The sequence below is a fragment of the Oryx dammah genome, unplaced genomic scaffold (assembly GCF_014754425.2).
Source record: "Oryx dammah isolate SB20612 unplaced genomic scaffold, SCBI_Odam_1.1 HiC_scaffold_29, whole genome shotgun sequence".
Lineage (NCBI taxonomy): Eukaryota > Metazoa > Chordata > Mammalia > Artiodactyla > Bovidae > Oryx > Oryx dammah.
Genome location: NW_024070213.1, coordinates 24,527,081 through 24,553,896, shown reverse-complemented (window position 1 = coordinate 24,553,896; position 26,816 = coordinate 24,527,081). Strand labels below are relative to the sequence as shown.

Sequence of the window (26,816 nt, the reverse complement as noted above, 5' to 3'; positions counted from 1 at the left end):
TAATGGTCCCTACCTTGTAAGTTTGAAGTGACAATGAAAAGAAAGTAAATAGATATAAAGCACTCAGAGTTGTGACTGGCACATCGTGCTCTCAGACTGTTAGCTGCTGCTGCCACTTCTCTTCCTCTTTGTTCCATCACTACTGTTAGCAGTCACAGTAGCAATTTAGTTCTCTTAGTGCATTGACCTATAAAATCATTTGGCTTAAACAGGGACAACAATTATGCTAGCTAAACAAAGTCAAGTTTATTTACTAAAGAGCTGGAATCAATTTGGGGGCTATTTAGAAATATTAAAATAAACTTGTGCTTGTTATGAGCGCTGCCTTTTAATGACATCCAGTCATGCTCCTCCTCATTTTTTCTAACTCCCTCAGCCTGTGGGCCCTTTTCCCAGTTGCTCAGAGTTGGGAACTATGGGAATGGAAAGAAAGAAATGCAAATGTGGCATTACCAGCCTTGTGATAATTCCCTCTTCAAATTTCTACTTCCTTTAGACCTCAAATAGCCTGCTTCCCCAAACAGATCTATCTTCACCTCACAAACAAAAATCCACACAATGTGATCCAGGAACATGACAGTTTGAAGTGATTCTCCCTTCCCAGGCTGACCCAAACACCTTTTTTCACTTATTAATTCACGGGAGAGTTGTGTTTGCTCTGTTTCTATTCCAACTGCTCAAATCCAGAATTTAATACCTGGAAAATATTTTTGTTTTTTGATTTATAAATTGACTGTGGCCCAATAGTGGACATGTTGCTATAAGACTTCCATTTCTGCCCAAGTAGTAATAATAGTTCATTTGTTTCTCTCTCATTTCCTGGATTCTTAAATCTGAAGTACTTTCAGTTAACCATTTTACTGCCTTTGTTGTTGTTGTTCAGTTTCTAATTCGTGTCCAACTCTGTGACTCCATAAACTGTGGCATGCCAGGCTTCCCTGTCTTCACTATGTCCCAGAAAGTTAGAGTTGCTCCGTTGTGTCTGACTCTTTGTGACCCCATGGACTATACAGTCCATGGAATTCTCCAGGCCAGAATACTGGAGTGGGTAGCCTTTCCCTTCTCCAGGGGATCTTCCCAACCCAGGGATTGAACCCAGGTCTTCCTCATTACAGGAGGATTCTTTACCAGTTGAGCCACCAGGGAAGCCCACTGTGTCCTGGAGTTTGCTCAAATTCATGTTCATTGAGCAAGTGATGCCATCCATCTCATCCTTTGCTGCCCTCTTCTCCTTTTGCCTTCAATCTTTCCCAGCATCAGGGGTTTTTTTTTTCTAATGAGACAATTCTTCGCGTCAGCTGCCTGAAGTATTGGAGCTTCCACTTTAGCATCAGTCCTTCCAATGAGTATTTAGGGTTGGTTTCCTTTAGGATTTACAGGTTTGATCTCCTGCTGTAAAGGGACTCTAAAGAATTTTCTCCAGCACCACAATTCAGAAGCATCAATTCTTCAGTGCTCAGCCTTCTTTATGGTCCAACTCTCTCATCTGTACACAACTAATGGGAAAACCATAGCTTTGACTATACAGACCTTTGTTGGCAAAGTGATGTCTCTGCTTTTTAACACGCTGTCTAGGTTTGTCATAGCTTTCCTTCCAAGGAGCAAGCATCTTTTAATTTTCTACCTTAGTTTTTTCAATTCTTCTTTCCTATTATCTTTTATTTCATTTAGTTTAAATTTAGATTGTTACCTGGAATAGGGTTAAAAAAACCATTCTCATTCAGAGTTATTTTTGCATGTATTTGCCAACAGGGCATTGTTTCCGTTCATCACTTTTGAAACACTGAAAGTGCTTTCAAAAACATGCATAAATTCTTTGTTTTAAAGTTACACTAATTATCCTAGGTTTTAATGATGAAATCCTGAGATAACATTTTCAGAATGAATCTCTCAGTCTCATCCTTTTCAGAATTTTGTAGCTAGGTTTGACTCAGTCTGACTTATAGATTTATAAGTTGTTGTTCAGTTGCTCAGTCATGTCTGACTCTTCCCAACCCCATGGACTGTTGCACACCAGCCTCCTCTGTCCTCCACCTTTTCTGTTCTTTTTCTTCTAAGCAATTAACAAATGATATATTATTATATTTGTTATTTTACTTATTTCATTCTGGCTTCCCCACTAGACTATGAGCACCATGAAGAAGCACCACTAAATTAATTTAAATTTAGTAAAATTAAAATTTTAGTTCCTCAGTAGTACTAGCTATACTTCAGGTGTTTAATACTTGTGCCCAGCTACTACACTGAACGGTGATGATATTGTTCTTTTTCATCAATGCTGGAAGTTTTATTTAACAGTGTTTATCTTGAGCAACAGTAACTATGGAACGGTTATTAGTAACTCCATGTGAAGGAGCAGATGCATGAATGAGTATTGTTATTGGCTTGTGCTGATGTGCCGAAAAACGTTGGATGAATCTTGTTTGAGTAATCATTTACAAAGGTCATTTTGGCTTTTAATTCAGGAGTGTTGACATAGCCTCAGCCAGATTCAAAATACCAGATTTGTCATTAGTTAAACGAAAGTGTACAACAGTGGTTAAAAGGATGACTGGCGATCACTTCTTAGCCGTGGTACACAGCTATCATGGCCGAGTTACCTTTACTTGTAACTTTTGTAGGTCCCAGATTTCCTATTAAAAGAGGGATAATAAAACTCTTATAACCTCATAAGGTGGTAAGAATTTAGTAAGATAATGTACAAATAGTGGCACAGTGGCTGACACCCTAAAATGCTTAATAAATGAGCTTTTTTTTTTACAATAGTAAACAGATATATGTCTATTTTTGAAAATGTCCATTTTGTTATAATTTGGCAGACATTTTTAAAAGTAGTACTGTCTACAGTCAAAGCTTATATTTACTGTCTTTTAAATATGAAATTTCATAGCCTTCATTTAAAATTTTTCCCATTGGACTTAAATTTTCTTCTTTTAATTTTTATGACTATAAAAATATCTAATCTCTGAAGAAAGCTTCACTCTCTTTTTTATAGGCAACTTGAATTTTAAAATGAATGCACAGATATCTTTTGACTTTTCTTTGAGGGGAGCTCACAAAGAATTTGTTCCCAGATACATTTATTCTAAAAGGCATCTCTCTGGAAAAAACTCTTTAAAAATCTGTTTAATTAAAAATGAATAAATTAGTGGTTATTTACCTAAGGATAAATATTTCAGGTTTCATTTAGAAACCTAATTCTGTTGTGCTATGATTTCTGGAAAAATAGTGACAATTTTTCGTTAACAATAATGCCTGATTTAGCTAGAGATATTGCCTCACTTTTACATATTATGATGTTTCTTTCCTGCAAATTGAAAATAGCATTTGTTGCTACAAAAATAACAGGCAGTCAATTGTATACTACCAAAATATCAGCTGACTTTTTGTAAAGTGAATACCCTTCATTTTTGTGTGTGTGTGTGTGCTTTTACTCTTTTATGGTACATTTATTTTTAGTATAAACTTGTACTCACATTTCGTAGCCACCTTAACTTCTCAAGTTCATATTAGAGGTGACTTGAATTTTTCTCCTAAGTTTTTCATTAACAGATATCTGTCCATTTTTAGGCCATGAAAATATATTAGATATGTAATATCCTAAATAAGAAAAGAATTTGAAAAGTAATAGAAAAAATAATAAAAAATTTTAAAAAGGGAAATAAACACATTTTAGGATATGATAAGAAACCACAAGTCAAGCCATATTCCTTTAAAAATTTTTTAAAATTTCTTTTTAATTGAAGGATAATTGCTTTACAATATTGTTTTGGTTTCTGCCATACATCAACATGAATCAGCCTTAGGTATACTTGTCTTCCCTCCCTCTTTAACCTCCCTCCTGCCTCTTACCCCATCCCACCCCTTGAGGTTGTCACAGAGCACCTGATTTGAACTTGCCACGTTATATAGCAAATGTCCATGAGCTATCTAATTTTATATACAAGCCGTGTTCTTAGGTACAACTTAATAGTAATAAAGATGACATTTTTTATTAAAAAAATACATTAGAGAAGGAAGTAGGTTCAGTTCAGTTGAGACTCTTTGGAGATCAAAACATCTTAGCCAAATAAGGGATAAGATAAATTGTGCTCATAACCTATTTTCAGTCAATTCATTGACAGTTCAGTTCAGTCGCTCAGTTGTGTCTGACTCTTTGTGACCCCATGAATTGCAGCACACCAGGCCTCCCTGTCCATCACCAACTCCCAGAGTTCACTCAGACTCACGTCCATCGAGTCCGTGATGCCATCCAGCCATCTCATCCTCTGTCGTCCCCTTCTCCTCCTGCCCCCAATCCCTCCCACCATCAGAGTCTTTTCCAATGAGTCAACTCTTCACATGAGGTGGGCAAAGTATTGGAGTTTCAGCCTCAGCATCAGTCTTTCTAAAGAACACCCAGGACTGATGTCCTTTAGGATGGACTGGTTGGATCTTCTTGCAGTCCAAGGGACTCTCAAGAGTCTTCTCCAACACCACAGTTCAAAGGCATCAATTCTTCGGCGCTCAGCTTTCTTCACAGTCCAACTCTCACATCCATACACGACTACTTGAAAAACCATAGCCTTGACTAGGTGGACCTTAGTTGACAAAGTAATGTCTCTGCTTTTGAATATGCTATCTAGGTTGGTCATAACTTTCCTTCCAAGGAGTAAGCGTCTTTTAATTTCATGGCTGCAGTCACCATCTGCAGTGATTTTGGAGCCCCCTAAAATAAAGTCTGACACTGTTTCCACTGTTACCCCCGTCTATTTCCCAGAAGCAGATTAAGCACATACATTTATTCCGCTCCTTCCAAAAATGATGACAGTGAAGGGATTTTAAAAATGCAGAAACTTGGTAAGACCAAGGGACCCTGGAAAATCCAGAAATGATTGTAACTAGCCTATACATCCTGAGAAACTGAAACTCAAGCCTCTAGGGAGAGACGTTAAGGTTCACATCAGAAAGGCTCAGCAGTGAGGGTGAGGTGAAAACAGGAGGAAGAGGTGGCAGTGTGTTTCAAGAGAACTTGGACCCCAGGTACCTCCCCACTGTCCAGCAGGACTGGAAGTTTACTCCGTGGAGAATGTGAAGTGGAGAAATCTTGAGTGGGAGATACCAAGGCACAGATAGAGGGTAGAGAACTAAGTGAAATACTTAATAAGTAGTGAGACACCCTCAGGGTATTTCAGTTCCTCCCCCACATTTTGGAAGTCAGATATGTATTCTCTAGGTATGAAACCAGAAGATACTTCTTTGAAGACTCTGATCCATTTGTGCAGAAGACTTATAGGTACGAATAGTTGGGATCTCCAAGTGGAACAGCCCAGCCAGATTACTCTGCAGTGAAGCCCACCTGTTAGCAAGACCCACCCATTGACACAGACTTTCCAGTCAGCTTTTTAGTGCTCCATCTTCAAGGTGAGGAACAACCAGTGATCACCAGACATTTGAAGAAAACCTAGATTAAGCAAGGAAATTGACAGAAACAAAGACAAGGGCGAATAAAATTTTAAAATACTGTTATTAATATTCTCAGAAATATCGAAGAATACACTGCAATTAGGAAATAAGAAGATGTACTTTAAGGAAAGAAACATATAAGGCATGAAAATGTACTCCTGAAAATTAAAAATTGATGAAGGACAATTAGAAATTAAAATGTATTTTGAAGATAAAGTTGAGGAAGCCACTCAAAAAGTAGAACAAAAATAACAGGAAATGGAAAACAAAAGAGAATAGACAAGAAAATTAGAGACTCCATCCAAGAGGTCCTATTCTGAATAATAAGCTTTTTTTTTTTAAAGAAAAATTTAAAAAATGTAGTGAAGAAACTGTGCAAGAAATAACTCAAAATTTACTAAAATTTAAGGAAAATGATTTTCAAATTTAAAAGGCTTATTGAGTTTCTAATATATTGAATTTAAAAAAAACACTCCTACACTGATGTATTCGTGAAAACAACAGAGGAGAAAACTGAAGATCACCAAATTCCAGAACTTGCAGAAAGGGGAGAAAAAAAAAAAAAGGCCCTTAATAGAATACTGAGAAACAGAATGACCCTTGTCATCTCAGGAAAAACAGTGAAGACACAAGAACAATGCCTTCAAAATTACAGGGCAAAAATAATTTGCAGTATGAAATTTGAAACTGAGACAAACTATTGATCATCTATGAAAGCAGACTAAACACATTTACAGTTATATGAAGCTTCAGAAATAACCTTTCTCATCATACTCTCTCAGAAAGTTCCAGAAGTATGTGCTTTTCCAAGATTTATTTTTTTAATATAAATTTATTTATTTTAATTGGAGGCTAATTACTTTACAATACTGTATTGGTTCTGCCATACATCAACATGAATCCACCACGGGTGTACACATGTTCCCCATCCTGAACCCCTCTCCCACCTCCCTCCCTGTACCACCCCTCTGGGTCATCCCAGTGCACCAGCCCCGAGCATCCTGTATCATGCATCGAACCTGGACTGGCGATTCGTTTCACATATGATGTAATACATGTTTCAGTGCTATTCTCGCAAATCATCCCACCCTTGCCCTCTCCCACAGAGTCCAAAAGACTGTTCTATACATCTGTGTCTCTTTTGCTGTCTTGCATACAGGGTTATCGTTACCGTCTTTCTAAATTCCATATATATGTGTTAGTATACTGTATTGGTGTTTTTCTTTCTGGCTTACTTCACTCTGTATAATAGGCTCCAGTTTCATCCACCTCATTAGAACCGATTCAGATGTATTCTTTTTAATGGCTGAGTAATACTCCATTGTGTATATGTACCACAGCTTTCTTATCCATTCGTCTGCTGATGGACATTTAGGTTGCTTTTATCTAGATTACTTCCAGAATTATGTGCTTTTCCAAGATTTAAAAAAAAAAAACTTTAAGAAAATGGGAAAGTTGGGATCCAGGAAATAAGGATCTAAGACAGGAGAAAGATGAGGGTAATGAAGAGGAAGATGCTGAATTTGGGTGCTACGATGAAAGCCTGCTGGAGGCTGAGAGAGTCATCAGTTCTGATCATGGTAGGAATATATAGAGATCAGAGAGAGATGCCCACAGAAAGAGGAAAAGGATAGTCTAGATGGTGTTTAAATGTACTGAAAGGAGACCACCACTTCTGGTGGAGAGTGAAGGAATGAAATTAATAAAAGTACATAGGAGAGCTAAGGGTCAAGGGTAAGATAATTATGAATGAAGAGAAAAGATTGTACAAAAAAGGAAATTTAACCCTGGTGTACTGTGAGTGGCAACTGCACAGACACTGAACTGAACTTCGGTCTAACCAAATCTGATATGCTTGTAACTTTGCCTTCTGTGATGCTCATCCTCATCGGATCTCCAGCTTCATTCCTCATTACGCCCTCCCTCTTCAAGTTATTCTGCAGCAACTCTGAACTCCTGATGGTTTCCTAACTGTGTGAGGCTGACTCTTATCCTCACTCTTTCCTTTTCTCTTGTGGTTTACCTGGTTCATACATCATGAAGACCTGAAGGAAGGCTTTTAGGAACTGAATGCCCTCCCCCTTCCCAATAGGAGGTGCTCACCTAGTCTTCTGCGCTCTGCTTGCCACATTGTATCATAAATGATCCTTTTGATGTCTCTCCCGCACTGTACCATACACTTCTAAAGGTCTTTACCTTGCCTTCTGTGATTTAGTCCTTCTTTGAAGGAGGTTTTGTTCTATAGACCCACCCCTAATCTAGCTCTCTTGAACTCTTTACTGTGCTTTGCATTACCTGTAATGTGCTCATTTCCTAAATACACTTTTTCTTTCCTTGTTTTTTTTTTTTTCCTCTAAGATTTCCTCATCTCTGTAAGATGGACACATTTTCAAGGAAGGCTTTGTTAGTGCTGGATCTTCTGTGAGTTTGATGGAGTGCCAATGGTTATTTTCTTAGCAAGAGTACCTACTATTGAGCAGTTATTTTCATATTCAGCCAAATGCAGGTGATCGCTGGAATTGACATTTTTTGTTTTGACTATTTTCTGTTGCATCACTTTCTAACAGCATGTTAGGACTACCTCTGTTTCTGAGGATAAATGAAAAATAGTATTTTGAAAGAAGTGAATTTTTATATTTGTCAACAAAATATTAAGCTGTATTGTATAATAGGAATAAGAAAAATTTCAGAATGGTTTGAGAGTTTTACCTTATCTGCCTAGTCATGAACTTTCCATGGGCTTATGAAGTTATGTACGTTGAACTTGATATGCTCTGATACCTAGAGCAGTACACAAGGTCTTCTATCAGAGTGAAATACGTGCCCCTCTGTAAGCATTATGCTGATATTTGGATCTATAAAACCGTGTCTTGCTAAAACAGATCAAACAAATTGAAATAATAGTCTTGATAAGATGTGAGACCTCCATGTCTTATCAGATTAATCAATGTTTGAGTGATACGGCAGACAGGGAGAGATGAAATTAAGATGGAAAGTAGCATCTTTTAATAACGGATCTGAAAAGCAGAGTAGCAGTGATGTGACCATGTGCATTATAATGCATCAGTAAGCTGATCTGATCTTCACTTGTACAGAATTGCTTTTTTCTAAAGTCCTGTATCAATCCTGATAAGTGTTCAACTTAAACATTTTTACTTCTAATAACCTTAGGGAGATGTATTTATGTTTTGGAAAAGTGGGATGAATTCAGCACAACATTTGCTTAAAGGTGGCATTTCCCATTTTGTGGGTTGTGACCATTTCTAAAATTATGTTGTCTAGTTTGTAAACCATAGGTCCTCTTAAGGAGCTGTACTGGAAATTCAGAGCGAATTGCCTGCCATGTTCTGTTTATTGTTTAACATCCTTTGCTCTAGGTAATACCGAGGAAGTTAATCTTGGCAACAGGGTAGTTAAATATTAAAATGTTATGTCTCATCTGTGGGTCAGAGCTCTTCTCACTGTACCTGTAAGGTTTTATGATTTACTATTTTTAGGGACCATTTAATACATCATAATGAAATTTGAATTCAAGAGTTTCGATTTCACTAAGGATAAATTTAGAACATTTTTTTTTTTTGTCTGTCTCTCCACCCAGCTGGGTTACTTGAGGCCCAGATAACTCTTTGTTTGCCTTTGTTAAAAGATATGTTGACCTGCACTAATTTAGTGTAGGGCACTACCATGGAAAAAGGATGTTGAGCAATTAAGCTATATCATATATCATATGAAGTCCTGATTTCCTCATGGCTTTTGTTTGTATTACTCAGTGGCACCAAGTTTGGTTTTGGAAACCTTCTACCAAGGTTCATACAATATCAGTGAATAGTAACCCTCAAGGCTGATATACAAGAAGAGGAAATTTGAAAAAAAAATTATTGGGGGAGTTGGCAGGTGGGGTGGGTGAGATGGTCTTCTTGACTTCTTTTTCCAAAATGTTCTCTGAATTCTGCTCAGTTGAGGAATGAATTGACAGAAAAAAATCTATTTTTTTTATTTGTACCCTGAGAGAATATGTCCCCAGTGAGTATTTTCTCGCTTCTTCTGAGAATCCGTGCCCAACAACTCTTTACTTCTGGGAAGATTGGAACGTCTTAAATAATGTTTACTTTTTTAAATTCTGATCATCTTTTGCTGGTGGTAGCCAGGGGTTTTGTTAAGGGCTATAATCTGTCTCATGCCCTGATTTTAGTTGCTTTCTTGGTTTCATTTTCTAGTTCTTTTCTTTCTGTCTCTCTCTCTTTACTTTCTCTCTTTAGCAGTATTCTGTACCCAGCACAACTGAAGCTTAACTCAGATCTTCTCTGGACCACTTGAAATAGGAATTTTACAGGGAATGAATCATCAGGGTTTTTATTTGGTGAATATAAACTTCTTTTTTGTCTTTCCATCTTAACAGTTTAATATTTTTTAAAAAAAAATAGAATAAATAAAGTAATGGTGGGAAATACACACAAATCTCTATGTAGAATAATTCATAATAATTTGTGTAGATAGTTCTTCCTCAAGGAGATGGAGCATCACTGTCCACCCCTTAAGAATGTTCTACACATACTGACCTCCTTCCCAAGAGGGCTTGTGTAACGGTGGTGAGGAAAGTCACTTTATCATGGGGAGACCTGACAAATGCTGCCAAGGTCAGCATAAACCATGTGGAGTCAGGGTAGCAGCATGTACTAGTCTTGGTACGGTGTGATGAGAATGGCACACGTCTCCGTGTCTTTCTTCCAAAATCTATAACTCCATTCTAACCATGAGAAAAAAATCAGTTAAAACCCCTATAGAGAGACATCCTACAGAATAGCAAAGTGCAGCACTCCCCAGAAAACTGCCAAGGTCACCATTGCAGGTTGAATTGTGTCCCCCAGAAGAAATGTTCATGTCCTACTGCCCTGTACAAATTAGTGTGACCTCATTTGTTTATTTTTAATTTAAAATTCTTTTAAGTTGAAGTATGGTTGATTTTATAATGTTGCATTAGTTTCAGGTATACAGCAAAGTGATTCAGTTGTATGTATTCTTTTCCCATATAGGTTATTATAAAATATTGAGTATAGTTCCCTGTGTTTGCAGCATGACTTTGTTGGTTGTCTGTTTTGGACTTCCCTGGTGGCTCAGACGGTAAAGCGTCTGTCTACAATGCGGGAGACCAGGGTTCAAGCCCTGGGTAGGAAAGATCCCCTGGAGAAGGAAATGGCAATCCATTCCAGTACTATTGCCTGGAAAATCCCATGGACAGAGGAGCCTGGTAGGCTACAGTCCATGGGGTCACAAAGACTTGGACACGACTGAGTGACTTCATTTTCACTTTCCCTGTGTTTGCAGTATGACTTTGTTGGTTGTCTGTTTTATATACAGTAGTGTGTTTATGCTATTTGATTCCTGGATTGGAAAGACCATCTGGAGGAGGGCATGTAACCCATTCCAGTATTTTGGCCTGAGGAATACCGTGGACAGAGGAGCTACAGTCTATAGGGTCACAGAGAATTGGACAAGACTGAAGTGACTGAGCATGCACGCACAGTGTGTTTATGTTAATCCCAAACTCCTAATTTATCTCTTTCCCCTCTCCCCTTCAGTAAACATAAATTTATTATGTCTGTGGGTCTGTTTTGTTTTATAAATTCATCTGTATCACTTTTTTTGGATTCCACATATAAGCAATGTTGTATGATATTTGTCTTTCTCTGTCTGGTTTACTTCTAGTGTGATAATCTCTAGGTCCATCCATGTTGCTGCAAATGGCATTATTTAACTCTTTTTATGGCAGAGTAATATTCTACTATATATATATATGTTTATACACCACATCATATTTATCTGTTTATCTATTGATGTACATTTAGGCTGCTTCCATGTCTTAGCTACTGTAAATAGTGCTGAAGCGAACACTGGGGTCTATGAATGTTTTCACATTATGGTTTTCTCTGGATATATTCCCAGGGTTGGGATCACTGGATCATGTGGTAGCTCTATTTTTAGTTTTTTAAGAAATCTCTGTACTGTTCTCCATAGTGGCTGAACCAATTTAGTTTGGCTGTGAACCCCTCATTCAGATAGGGTTGATGAACCAAGTTACCATGAGGTCATACTGGATTGGGGTGAACACGAAATCCACTGACTGGTGTCCCTATGAAAAGAAGGGAATTTGGACTCAGACTAAGCAGAGGTCATATAGAGGCAGAGCCAGAGACTGAAGCGATGCATCTACAAGCCAAGGAAAACCAAAGGCTAGCAGCAACTGTCAGAAGCCAGAGGAGCAAGGAAGAATTCTTCCCTGTAACCTTCACAGACAGCTTAGCTCTGTTGATACCTTGATTGTGGACTTCTCACCTCCAGAACTATGAGAGAATAAATTTATGTTTTAAGTCACCTGAAGTCATCAAAAGCATGGAAACTTTGAGAAATGGTCACACTCTAGAGGAATTTAATGAGACATGGGGACTAAATGTAATGTGGTATTGGATTCCAGAAAAAAAAAAAATTAGGTAAAAAGATGAAGGAACTCTGAATAAAGTATTGACTTTAGATAATAATAAAATGTTGATACTGATTCATTGTGACAAATATACCATATTAATATAAGATAATAAGGGAATGGGGAATTCAAGAATTTTCTGCGCTATCTTCATAATTTTTCTGTAAACCTAAAATGATTCAGAAATTTAAAATTTTATTTCAAAATACTGTAGTTTTAATAAAAGGCTGAAGTTTTAATAAAAGGCTGCAGTTTTAATAAGACTTCAAGTATATTCAGTGGACTAAATAAGTCTCTTTAAAAGGGTGGCAGGTGGTGAGGAGGCACCAGAATCTACTTTAGCTGATTAATTACATCACAGGGTACTTTTGAGTCAAAAATTTCCACTGATAAAGTATATGCCCCTTTAAAAGTCAATTTGTTGTGGCCTTTTTCACAGAACTAGAAAAAAAATTTTTTTTAATTTGTGTGGAAATACAGAAGACCTCAAATAGCCAAAGCAATCTTGAGAAAGATGAATTGGAAGAATCAGGGTAACTTACTTCAGACTGTAGTACAAAGTTACAGTCATCCAAACCATATGGTACTGGCACAAAAACAGACATATGAATCAATAGAACGATAGGTTAGAAAACCCAGAAATAAACCCATGCATCTAATATGAATTCATCTACAACAAAGGAGGCAAGAATATACAATAGAGAAAAGACAGTCTCTTCAATAAGTGGTGCTGGGAAAACTGGACAGCTACATGTAAAAGAATGAAATTGAAACATTCTCTGACATCATACACAACAGTAAACTCAAAATTAGTTAACAACCTAAATGTAAAAGGAGGCACTATAAAACTCCTGGAGGAAAACATAAGTAGAACACTCTTTGACATAAATATCAGCAATATCTTTTTAAATCTGTCTCCTAGAGTGATGGAAACACAAACAAAACAAAACAGGAAGTCAGTTTATTGTAGCAAACAGTATATAAGACTGTAAGTCCACTATTAGTCATGGAGATAGTATAATGTAGAAGGTACACATTTTGATGAAAGGTTTTATCAAGCCTGTATAGGGAGGGTACATGTAAAAAGGAAAACTCATACATAAATAAATATACACAGATTTCACTTTAGATTCCTCATACCACTTGTGAAATTTCATGGAAACCTTGCTCAGAAATTGTTCAAGATCTGATCCAACCACTCTCCACTCTCTCTTCCCCACACTCCCAGTAGCAACCTCCATGTTCCTGTTCAGGAATTACAGTTCCAACTGCCTGACCTGCTCTCTTCGGAGATCTGAGTCCCAGATCCATGGATTTGATGAACTTTTTTATTTTATTTTTTCAAAAATTTTATGGGACTATAGTTGCGTTCAGTTCAGTTAAGTTCAGTTGCTCAGTCATGTCTGACTGTGACTCTTTGCGCAGCATGCCAGGCCTCCCTGTCCATCACCAACTCCCGGAGTTCACCCAAACTCATGTCCATCGAGTTGGTGATGCCATCCAGCCATCTCATCCTCTGTCGTCCCCTTTTCCTCCTGCCTTCAATCTTTCCCAGCATCAGGGTCTTTTCAAGTGAGTCAGTTTATCCCATCAGGTAGCCAAAGTATTGGAGTTTCAGCTTCAACATCAGTCCTTCCAATGAATACTCAGGACTGATTTCCTTAAGAATTGACTGGTTGGATCTCCTTGCTGTCCAAGGGACTCTCAAGAGTCTTCTCCAACACCATAGTTCAAAAGTATCAATTCTTCAGTGCTCAGCTTTCTTTGTAGTCCAACTCTCACATCCATACATGACTACTGGAAAGACCATAGCTTTGACTAGATGGATCTTTGTTGCCAAAGTAATGTCTCTGCTTTTTAATATACTGTCTAGGTTGGTCATAGCTTTTCTTCCAAGGAGCAAGCATCCTTTAATTTCATGGCTGCAGTCAATGTCTGCAGTGATTCTGGAGCCCCCCAAAATTAAAGTCTGTCACTGTTTCCATTGTTTTCCCATCTATTTGCCATGAAGTGATGGAACTGGATGCCGTGATCTTAGTTTTCTGAATGTTGAGTTTTAAACCAACTTTTTCACTCTCCTCTTTAACTTTCATCAAGAAGCTTTTTAGTTCTTCTTCACTTTCTGCCATAAGGATGGTGTCATCTGCATATCTGAGGTTATTGATATTTCTCCTGACAATCTTGATTCCACCTTGTGCTTCATCTAGCCCAGCATTTCACATGATGTACTCTGGAAGTTAAATAAGCATGGTGACAATATGCAGCCTTGACGTATTCCTTTCCCAATTTGGAACCAGTCTGTTGTTCCATGTCCAATTCTGACTGTTGCTTCTTGACCTGCATACACATTTATGAGGAGGCAGGTCAGGTGGTCTGATATTCCCATCTCTTGAAGAATTTTCCAGTTTGTTGTGATCCACACAGTCAAATGCTTTGGCATAGTCAATAAAGCAGAAATAGATGTTTTTCTGGAACTCTCTTTTTTTCTGTGATCCAGTGGATGTTGGCCATTTGATTTCTGGTTCCTCTGCCTTTTCTAAATCCAGCTTGAACATCTGAAAGTTCACAGTTCACATACTGTGGAAGCCTGGCTTGGAGAATTTTGAGCATTATTTTGCTAGCATGAGAGATGAGTGCAGTTGTGTGGTAGTTTGAACATTCTTTGTCATTGCCTTTCTTTGGGATTGGAAAGAAAACTGACCTTTTCCAGTCCTGTGGCCACTGCTGAGTTTTCCAAATGTGCTGGCATATTGAGTGCAACACTTTCACAGCATCATCTTTCAGGATTTGAAACAGCTCAAGTGGAATTCCATCACCTCCTCTGGATTTGTTCATAGTGATGCTTCCTAAGGCCCACTTGAGTTTACATTCTGGGATGTCTGGCTTTAGGTGAGTGATCACACCATTGTGGTTATCTGAAGATCTTTCTTGTATAGTTCTTCTGTGTATTCTTGTCACCTCTTCTTAATATCTTCTGCTTCTGTTAGGTCCATACCATTTCTGTCCTTTATTGTGCCCATCTTTGCATGAAATGTTCCCTTGGTATCTCTAATTTTCTTGAAGAGATCTCTAGTCTTTCCCATTTTATTGTTTTCCTATATTTCTTGGCATTGATCATTGAGGAAAGCTTTCTTATCTCTCCTTGCTATTCTTTGAACTCTGCATTCAAATGGGTATATCTTTCCTTTTCTCCTTTGCCTTTAGCTTCTCTTCTTTTCTCAGCTATTTGTAAGTACTTCTCAGACAACCATTTTTCCTTTTTGCATTTCTTTTTCTTGGGGATGGTCTTGATCACTGCCTCCGTCCATAGTTCTTCAGGCACTCTGTCTATCAGATCTAATCCCTTGAATGTATTTGTCACTTCCACTGTATAATCCTAAGGGGTTTCATTTAGGTCATATCTGAATGGTCTAGTGGTCTTCCCTACTTTCTTCAATTTCAGTCTGAATTTGGCAATAAGGAGTTCATGATCTGAGTCACAGTCAACTCCTGGTCTTTTTTTTTTTTTGCTGACTGTATAGAGCTACTCCATCTTTGGCTGCAAAGAATATAATCAGTCTGATTTCAGTATTGACCATCTGGTGATGTCCATGTGTAGAGTCTTCTATTGTGTTGTTGGAAGAGGGTATTTGTTATAACCAGTGCTACGTACTCTTGGCAAAACTCTATTAGTCTTTGCCCAGCTTCATTCCGCATTCCAAGGCCAAGTTTGCCCATTACTCCAGTTATTTCTTGACTTCCCACTTTTGCATTCCAGTCCCCTATAATGAAAAGGACGTCTTTTTTGGGTGTTAGTTCTAGAAGGTCTTGTAGGTCTTCATAGAACTGTTCAACTTCAGATTCTTCAGCATTACTGGTCAGGTCATAGACTTGGATTACTGTGATATTGAATGGTTTGCCTTGGAAATGAACAGAGATCATGCTGTCATTTTTGAGAGTGCACCCACATACTGCATTTTGGACCCTTTTGTTGACCATGATGGCTACTCCATTTCTTCTAAAGGATTCCTGCTTGCAGTAGTAGATATAATGGTCATCTGAGTTCAATTCACCCATTCCAGTCCATTTTAGTTCACTGATTCCTAGAATGTCAATGTTCACTCTTGCCATCTCCTGTTTGACCACTTCCAGTTTGCCTTGATTCATGGATCTAACATTCCAGGTTCCTGTGCAATATTGCTCTTTACAGCATCGGACCTTGCTTCTATCACCAGTCACATCCACAGCTGGGTATTGTTTTTGCTTTGGCTCCATCCCTTCATTCTTTCTGGAGTTATTTCTTCACTGATCTCCAGTAGCATATTGGGCACCTACCGACCTGGGGAGTTCCTCTTTCAGTATCCTCTCATTTTGCCTTTTCACACTGTTCATGGGGTTCTCAAGGCAAGAATACTGAAGTGGTTTGCCATTCCCTTCTCCAGTGGACCACATTCTGTCAGACCTCTCCACCATGACCTGCCCATCTTGGGTTGGCCCCACAGGGCATGGCTTAGTTTCATTGAGTTAGACCAAGCTGTGGTCCTAGTGATTAGGTTGACTAGTTTTCTGTGATTATGGTTTCAGTGTGTCTGCACTCTGATGCCCTCTCACAACACTTACCATCTTACTTGGCTTTCTCTTACCTTGGACATGGGGTATCTCTTCACGGCTGCTCCAGCAAAGCACACCTGCTGCTCCTTACCTTGGATGAGGAGTATCTCCTCACCGCCCCTCCTGACCTTGAACGTGGAGTGGTTCCTCTTGACCCTCCTGCACTCGTGCAGCCACTGCTCCTTGGACGTGAGGTCGCTCCTCTGGAGCAGTATAGTAGCAGTATAGTATTAATGTTTTGAACTGAAATGTGAGTCATTTCTCATATATCATATCAAAGAGGTGTATATACACTGATGATATCATCATAGCAATAAGAATTAGAGGGAAATACTCAGATAGTACTAATAAGGTATATGTGGCTCTTCTCTGTGCTAGGCCTTCCTAAGAAGTCTGTTAAGTACTAAACATATAATTATGACTAGAATATTTCTTGTTAGTTGCTTGTTAAGTTTTAGTAACAAGTATTTTTTTTTTCACCTAGTTGTTAAGCCAGTGATATGCTGAATTGAGCGTAGATTTCCTCCCAAATTATGACCTAACTTATAAACAGCCTAAGAATTTTCTCAGAATTATAAAGAAAAAGAATCAAGATAATTATTTTAAATGATTGCAATGTATTGTGCCTTTAAGGCACAGAATTATTCTTTCTACATGGAGATTGGCCTTGAGAAAACACTGTGCTTCCCTCTAGCTTAGAAAATATTGTGATACTTTAACAAGTGTTAGCTACTATTGTCATCATCATCATCATTTTTTAAAAATAACAGTTTAGTGTTATTTGTTTCCTAAGTTTTTTCACACACAAAATTTCTCTATTCCTAAAAGGTTGACCAATGACATAGAGAAATAGATGATGACTTTTCTACAGGTGACAATACTGGTAAGCTGTATTGAAAAGTGATTGCTCTAGAAGACACAGAAGGAGTTAGAATATGTGATGATTTAGAAGGTTGAAATTATACTTTTTGGTCTTTTTTATACTGTAAGCACAATCACTAATAGACTGTGTCACACAGTATTGGTAGAAATTAAATTTCAATGGTGTTTTACTTAAAACCCTACATAATGATGATAATCACCATCCCCACCCCACAGTTTGGTTATCACTTAGATCAAGAGACAAAAATTAAATGAAGTTAAAATTGAAATACAGTTGCTTCAAGACAGGTACTCTGTCACACACAGACTAACAAAAACTTAAATAAACAAGTAAACAAAAACTGTGACATTTTTCTTAGGGCACACGTCATTTCAGAACAGCTTAATATACAGAGAGGGCTGCTGGTTGTGTAGTAACTAGATTGTGTAGTGGGATACTAACATTGAATAATGCCTACAGACTCATTCATCAATTTGTAAATCGAAAAGAAAAGGGAATATAAATTATTATTTTATTTATATTTGGAATCTTAAGCTTTCTGATACAAATTTTATCTTGCTAGTTTAGCCTTATTATAGCCTTATTTATTTCTTCTTACAGTGACTTTCATACATGTTATTTGCTTTCCTTTGAAAGTTTCAGTGTTGAACAGTTTTGGTACGCTTACCTTAGATCTTAAATTTATCCTCCTTATCTTTGTAATTGCTAAGGAATGCCATTTTCTGGAGAAAATGAGGGGGAAATTATAGTAACTATGACTTACAAAAAGTGTTTCCATAAGAAAATTGATGCTATTTCAAATTTGTTGGAAGCTATTATGAAGATTTTAGTGTACACTTTCAGTAGAATTAAGTGGTTAATGTATAGTAGAGTTAACTGAATTTTTCCGTCCTTAGGAGCAGTGAAGAAAAACTTTGTCTCAGTTTTTGAGTTGTTTTGTCTGAGAGTTAATAAAAGTAAAAGCATATAATTTCTCAGTAAGAGTTGATGATTCTTCTATATTATATATCTGTTCCTGTATGTACATATATATATATCTACATATATGAATATACATATATGTACACAGACACACATATGCATATATTGTTGTTGTTGTTCAGTCACCCAGTCATGTCTGACTCTTTGCAGCTCCATGTACTGCAGCACACCAGGCCTCCCTGTCTCGCCTCCTATCCTGGAGTTTGCCCAAGTTCAGGTTCATCACATCAGTGATGCCGTCCAGCCATCTCATCCTCTCATGCCCTCTTCTCCTTCTGTCCTCAATCTTTCCCAGCATCAGGGAATTTTCCAATGAGTCATCTGTTCGCATCAGATGACCAAAATACTGGAACTTCAGCTTCGGCATCAGTCCTTCCAGTGAGAGTTCAGGGTTAATCTCCCTTAAGATTGACTGGTTTGATCTTCTTGCTGCCCAAGGGACTTTCAGGAGCCTTCTCCAGCACCACAGGTTGAAGGCATCAATTCTTTGGTATTCTGCCTTGTTTATGGCCCAGCTCTCACAACTGTATGTGACCCCTGGGAAGACCATAGACTTGACTATACGGACCTTTGTCGGCAGAGTAATATCTCTGTTTTTCTACTCACTGTCTAAGTTTGTCATTGCCTTCCTGCCAAGAAGCAGTCGTCTTTTGATTTCATGGCTGCAGTCACCATCTGCAGTGATTTTGGAGGCCAAGAAGAGGAAGTTTGTCACTACTTCCACCGTTCCCCTTCTATTTGTCATGCAGTAATGGGGCCAGATGCCACCATCTTAGGTTTTTAATATTAATCTTAAGCCAGCTCTTTCACTCTCCTTCTTCACCCTCATTAAGAGGCACTTTAGTTCCTCTTCACTTTCTGCCATTAGAGTGGTGTAATCCACATATCTGAGGTTGTTGATGTTTCTTCTGCCTGTCTTGATTCTAGTTTGTAACTCATCCAGCCTGGCATTTCTCATGATGTGCTCAGTGCATAGGTTAAACAAACAGGGTGACAGCAGACAGCCCTGTCATACTGCTTTCTCAATCTTAAACCAGTCTGTTGTTCCATACAGGGTTCTAACTTTTGTTCTGATCTGCATACAGGTTTCTCAGGAGACAGTAAGATGGTCTAGTATTCCCATCTCTCTTAAGAGCTTTCCACAGTTTGTCATGATCCACATAGTCAAAGGCTTGAGTGTAGCTGATGAAACAGAGATAGATGTTTTTCTGAAATTCCTTTACTTTCTCTATAATCCAGTGAATGTTGGCAATTTGATCTCTAGTTCCTCTACCTTTTCTAAACCCAGCTTGGACATGTGGAAGTTCCTGGTTTGCATAATACTGAAGCCTGAAGCCTAGCATGCAAGATTTTAAGCATGACCTTACTAGCATGGGAGATGAATGCATTTGTCCAATGGTTAGCATAGTTTCTGGTACTATTTTTGGGAATTGGGATGAGGATGGACCTTTTCCAGTCCTGTGGCCACTGCTGGGTCTTCCAGATTTGCTGACATAATGAATGCAAAACCTTGATGGCATCATCCTTTAGGGATTTGAATAGTTTTGCTGGAATCTCATCACATCCACTAGATTTATTAACCGCAGCGCTTCAGAATGCCCACTTGGCTTATGTAGAGATATATATCTACATATGGTATATATGTGTGTGTGTGTATATATGTATTTGTATGTATGCATGTGTATGACATGCTGCCGCTGCTGCTAAGTTGCTTCAGTCGTGTCTGACTCTGTGCGACCCCAGAGACGGCAGCCCACCAGGCTCCTCCATCCCTGGGATCCTCCAGGCAAGACCACTGGAGTGGGTTGCCATTTCCTTCTCTAATGCGTGAAAGTATATACATAAGTATATGGTTTCCCCAGTGGCTCAGCGGTAAAGAATCTGCCTTCAATGCAGGAAACGCAGGTTCAGTCCCTGGGTCAGGAAGATTGCCTGGAGGAGGACATGGCTTCCCATTCCAGTATTCTTGTCTGGAGAATTCCATGGGCAGAGGAAGCTGGTGGGCTATAGTCGGTGGGGTTGCAAAGAGTCGGATAGAACTGAAGCAACTGAGGACTCAGCATATATATGGTCCATATAGGTATAAATAGGATATATCTTCCAAAAACCTAAAGGAAAACAAACATTTGTAATCGTTTCCTTTGCAAAGAGTGCCCTGTATTGCTTTGTTTAAATATCTAAAAGCCTCCACAATGCTACATGAGCATCTGTGACAAATGACACTATGGTTGCTAAAGAGGAAAGTTTCTATATTTAAAATTCAGTTTAGCAAATCAACATTTTCTATTCCTTTTTCAAGTGTCTCATTCTGACAAATCACTATTTTAAAACAAAACACAAACCACGCATTTATTTGACTGTCATGAAGAATTAAACATGAAAAAGATGAGCTGTGGCTATCGCTTTTCACTAAAACCACCTGCTGTGGTTTTAAAATGCAAACTAGATAAAAATCACTACAAACCCTGGGGGTTTAATTTGTGTATTAAATAAACCAGCTTGTTTTAAAAGAGTTTTTTGTTTTTTTTTTTTACCTTTAGGAGAAACTTGTACATCTGTCTCATTTGATCTTTTGTTAGCCCTGTGAGCTAGAGAGACCAAATTACCTCTATTTTACTGATGAAAAAATAGAGGCAGAGGCTTAATTGACTTGCTTAGGCTAGTTAGTGCCAGAAATGGTGTTAAAGTTCTAGGCTTCTGTGAAAGCCTCTGTCCTAACCTTTAGCTCCCTGGTGGCTCAGCAGTAAAGAATCCAGCTACAGTGAAGGAGAGGCAGGAGACACAGGTTTGATCCCTGGGTCCAGAAGATCCTCTGGAGGAGGGAACGGCAATCTGCTCCAGCTTTATTGCCTGGGAAAGCCCATGGACAGAGGAGCCTGGTGGGCTACAGTCCACAGGGTTACTAAGAATTGGACACTACTGAGCGACTAAACACACACACACGCACACACACACACCACACACACACACACCACACACACACCATAATGTTGTCTCAGGCCTCTGTCCTGGCCCAAATTCTAGAATGTAACACTGGTATGCTCTCTCTTGATCCTATAGGCTTGTGAGAACCAAGTGTGAAATATTCAGGATTTCGTAAGCTGCTGTTAAACCATTGCTAGCTTGGAATGAGCCATAGTGGGAATATTTATAGAATGCAAATCAGGAAGTATTACAAATCAGGGTTCTGTTTTTCTCTAGAGAAGTGGTTTACCTCTGTGCACTGATTGTATCTAGGTATAAATCAAAGGAAAATCAACAACAATAATAAAAACAGAAACAGTAATATAGTATAAATGTAATTTTATGGGTGCACTATTTACATAGGTTAAAGGTCAATATTTCTTTGTTCCTTAATTTAGAAATTTGCTTCTAAGCTGTGAATAAATATGGACAAGACTCTCAGAAAATGTTGAATTAAACTTGAGTGTTTTCAGGACCTTTATAAATCTTACCCATTCTTTAAGAACTAAGTCAAGTTCCAACCCTTCCAAAAATTATGGCATTTGCTTTGCTTTTCCTATCTCAGAACCTTTAAGTAGATTTAAAATAGAGCCTTATACCTTGGGACCTGTTTACTGTGTTTCATATGGATTGGTTTCGTCTCCGTAAGAATACAGTAAACTCTTTGAAGAGTAGGATGTAGACTTCCAGTCCATCCTTCTTCCTTTGAATTAATATCTTATGAACACCCAGCCTGTTCCTGGTACCATTCTTAATGCTTAAGAGACAGCAATCATCAGGTAAGTCTCTGCCCTCATGGAGCTTAAAGTCTAATGAAGAATCAGGAATTAATTTACCAAATGAGAAATTACAACTGTGGTAAATACTTTGAAAAATTTTGTATAATGCTGAGTGTATCTGATAATGGGCTTTTATCTATTCACAGAAGTCAGTAAATGCTTCCCCAAGGACATGGCGATTGAACTGAAATCTGAAGAATGGGAAGGAGTTAATTTGAAGTTACTAGGTCTTCAATATTATTATAGACTTTCTGTGCCCTCCCTGTTTAAGTTCCCATAAATCATATACCCCCCATTTAGCCCTGAATTTTACCTTTGTAATAGTAACAACAATTTAAAATATTATATTTATTTAATAAGTATATGTTTTTCCTATAGACTATTGGCCAAAAGCTGGGACTATGTCTCTTCTGATCTCCTTAGGAGTCCCAGTATTTATCATAGTACCTGACATGTAACTGACACAGTAGTTGTTAATGTTTCTATTCTTGCCTTTGTCTCATAATAAAGGTGGGATACATCCCACCTACCTCTCAGTTATTGAAACAACATAGTAATGTAATGTATACAAAAGTCAGACATGTAAGACAGGATCCAAAATAGTTTAGTGCCACAGAAACCAGGAAGGGCCAAGTATTTAGGGGGTGAATAGAAATAACTCAGGTGTAGGAATACTGTCTAGGAGAAAAAGAAAAGGCCATTGATATGGCAATAAGGAAGTTTTACTTATTTGCACTCATCTTATTTGAAGGAAATTTGTTCAGTTTATGAAGCAGATTAAAAATGGTTTCTGAAGAGAAGTTCAGTTCAGTTCAGTCGCTCAGTCGTGTCCGACTCTTTGCGACCCCATGAATTGCAGCATGTCAGCCCTCCCTGTCCATCACCATCTCCCGGAGTTCACTCAGACTCACATCCATAGAGTCCGTGATGCCATCTAGTCATCCCATCCTCTGTCGTCCCCTTCTCCTCCTGCCCCCAATCCCTCCCAGCATCAGAGTCTTTTCCAATGAGTCAACTCTTTGCATGAGGTGGCCAAAGTACTGGAGCTTCAGCTTTAGCATCATTCCTTCCAAAGAAATCCCAGGGCTGATCTCCTTCAGAATGGACTGGTTGGATCTCCTTGCAGTCCAAGAGACTCTTAAAAGTCTTCTCCAACACCACAGTTCAAAAGCATCAATTCTTTGGCACTCAGCCTTCTTCACAGTCCAACTCTCACATCCATACATGACCACAGGAAAAACCATAGCCTTGACTAGGTGGACCTTAGTCAGCAAAGTAATGTCTCTGCTTTTGAATATACTATCTAGGTTGGTCATAACTTTCCTTCCAAGGAGTAAGCGTCTTTCAATTTCATGGCTGCAGTCACCATCTGCAGTGATTTTGGAGCCCCCAAAAATAAAGTCTGACACTGTTTCTGCTGTTTCCCCATCTATTTCCCATGAAGTGATGGGACCGGATGCCATGATCTTCGTTTTCTGAACGTTGATCTTTAAGCCAACTTTTTCACTCTCCTCTTTCACTTTCATCAAGAGGCTTTTTAGTTCCTCTTCACTTTCTGCCATAAGGGTGGTGTCATCTGCATATCTGAAGTTATTGATATTTCTCCCGGCAATCTTGATTCCAGCTTGTGTTTCTTCCAGTCCAGCGTTTCTCATGATGTACTCTGCATAGAAGTTAAATAAGCAGGGTGACAATATACAGCCTTGACGTACTCCTTTTCCTATTTGGAACCAGTCTGTTGTTCCATGTCCAGTTCTAACTGTTGCTTCCTGACCTGCATACAGATTTCTCAAGAGACAGGTCAGGTGGTCTGGTATTCCCATCTCTCTCAGAATTTTCCACAGTTTATTGCGATCCACACAGTCAAAGGCTTTGGCATAGTCAAGAAAGCAGAAATAGATGTTTTTCTGGAACTCTCTTGCTTTTTCCATGATCCAGTGGATGTTGGCAATTTGATCTCTGGTCCTCTGCCTTTTCTAAAACCAGCTTGAACATCAGGAAGTTCATGGTTCACGTATTGCTGAAGCCTGGCTTGGAGAATTTTGAGCATTACTTTACTAGCATGTGAGATGAGTGCAATTGGGTGGTAGTTTGAGCATTCCTGTGCATTGCCTTTCTTTGGGATTGGAATGAAAACGGACCTTTTCCAGTCACTGCTGAGTTTTCCAAATTTGCTGGCATATTGAGTGCAGCACTTTCACAGCATCATCTTTCAGGATTTGAAACAGCTCCACTGGAATTCCATCACCTCCACTAGCTTTGTTTGTAGTGATGCTTTCTAAAGCCCACTTGACTTCACATTCCAAGATGTCTGGCTCTAGATTAGTGATCACATCATCATGATTATCTGGGTCGTGAAGATCTTTTTTGTACAGTTCTTCCGTGTATTCTTGCCACTTTTTCTTAATATCTTTTGCTTCTGTTAGGTCCATACCATTTCTGTCCTTTATTGAGCCCATCTTTGCATGACATGTTCCCTTGGTATCTCTAATTTTTTGAAGAGATCTCTAGTCTTTCCCATTCTGTTGTTTTCCTCTATTTCTTTGCACTGATTGCTAAAGAAAACTTTCTTATCTCTTCTTGCTATTCTTTGGAACTCTACATTCAGATGCTTATATCTTTCCTTTTCTCCTTTGCTTTTCGCCTCTCTTCTTTTCACAGCTCTTCGTAAGGCCTCCCCAGACAGCCATTTTGCTTTTTTGCATTTCTTTTCCATGGGGATGGTCTTGATCCCTGTCTCCTGTACAATGTCACCAACCTCCATCCATAGTTCATCAGGCACTCAATCTATCAGAAAAAGTTGCTTTTCTTGTGAAAAGTAAAAGGAATGTATAAATGAATACCTTCTGGAAAAAAGATATATCCAAGTGTATAGATCAGATGTAGTCAGATATGCTTTGAAAGAAGGAATAAAGAAAATGGAAGGAAGGAAAGAAGGAAGGAAGAAGGAAAAGCTAGATACAGAAAAAAAGACTGGAAGAAACTGACAGGACTGGTAAACGCTTATCTTTAAATGATGGGGTTGGGTGATACTTTTCCCCTCAGTCTATTTTGTATTTTGTGCTTTTCTGTATTTTTCAATTTTTTTTTAATTTAATGATTTTATATTACTTTCGTAATGAAATATTAAAATAACATGTCATAAAATTGAGTAAAATATAGAATTATGTTTATCTAGTTTGAGGGTTCAGAACTATATTTACAATGTTTCTTTTACTCACCTGGGGTTTGATCCCTGATCAGGGAACTAGATCCCATGTGCTGCAACCAAAGATCCCACTTGGTGCAACTAAGACCTGGGGCAGCTAAATAAGTAAATAAATATTAGGAAAACAATTTTTAAATGGCAGTTTAATCTTTGTTTGTATGTCCATATGCAATTCTGGAGCCTGAGCTCTCAAAGGGTGGAGATATTTATATTTCTAGCGTCATCCTGGAAGTGACGTATTATATTGAATGAATAACTTTAAAGCTGAGATGTCTCAACCTTTTTACTGCCTTCAATCCATGATCCTTTCTCTTTTCAGAACACAAGCGTTAAAATCACGATGAATGGTCATATTTCCAGTCATCCCAGTGGTTTTGGAATGAATCCATCTCAAATGAAGTAAGTTGGAAATTTTATATTTAATTTTTTGCTTATTTTAATTTGTTTTGGTGGTTTTAATTGTTTTGTACTTTCAGCAAAAAGATCGGTTTCACTTATTTATGTAGTTCATTCCTCAATATATAATTTCTTTGTAACACTAAGATATGTTAATGTTAAAAGTTTACTGTGTCTCATAAGAAAAAAGATGATTAAGCAATCAACCCCAATGACAATGATCTAATTGAAGACATTTTGTTCTGGTATTTTATGTATTAATGCTTTCCATAGTTGAATATGTAGTCTATTTCATAGCTTTCACTTTCTCTGGAGCATTCAATTTTTGTTATTTGTAAAATATTTGCATTTGAGGAAAGTTAAATGTCATCTAGTCCAGTCTCTCAAGATATTTACCATTGTGTACAATTTTTAAAAAGGCCAGTTCCTGTGGCTTTAGATATAATTTGAAATCAGTACACCAACTTAAGTGGCCATTGCCTTTTATATTGTGGTTAATATTGTTGTTATTTTATATTGGTCATTCTGATTTAGAGTTCACTGTCTTTCATAGCTCGGTTATTCACATTTTTCAGGTCTAGCCTGTTCACATTGCTTCATCTTTTCTTTTTACAAAGATGATTGCCAATACCTTTAGTGCTGATTAGTAAGAGACACCAGGGGAGTATGCCAAGTGTCATCTTTATCTTGTCCATGAGTTTATTCAAGTCAGAAAGTTTTACCACAGCTTCATTTTTTCCTTTTTCTTATAATAAATATCCATTTAATCATGAATTTATTATAATTTCTTCTATTAAGGAATTCTTATTTCTATCCCAAACTATTCCTTCTCTTCTAACTTTATTTGTGGGCTTTATCTCCTCTGTGAATTTTTACAGCCCCTTTCCATCTGGTTTTGTTCAGTTGCTAAGTCATGTCTGACTCTTGGCGACCCCATGGCCTGCAGCATACCAGGCCTCCCTGTCCTTCACTATCTCCCAGAGTTTGCTCAAATCCATATCCATTGAATCAGTGATGCTATCCAACCATCTCATCCTCTGCCACACTCTTTCTCCTTTTGCCTTCAGTCTTTCCATCTGGTTACCTTGCCAT

General features: G+C 38.2%; 1 protein-coding gene across 5 annotated transcripts in view; it reads left to right on the top strand.

Moving 5' to 3' along the window:
• The window catches only part of EPS8 (epidermal growth factor receptor pathway substrate 8), a 206,705-nt gene that overhangs the window by 102,876 nt on the left and 77,013 nt on the right, over window positions 1-26,816 (top strand). For all 5 annotated transcript variants that reach the window (XM_040235257.1, XM_040235260.1, XM_040235258.1 and 2 more), the window contains exon 2: window positions 25,648-25,727. In XM_040235257.1, the coding sequence (XP_040091191.1) occupies window positions 25,669-25,727 (59 nt within the window). In that variant the 5' untranslated portion in view covers window positions 25,648-25,668. The remainder of the gene's footprint in view (window positions 1-25,647; window positions 25,728-26,816) is intronic.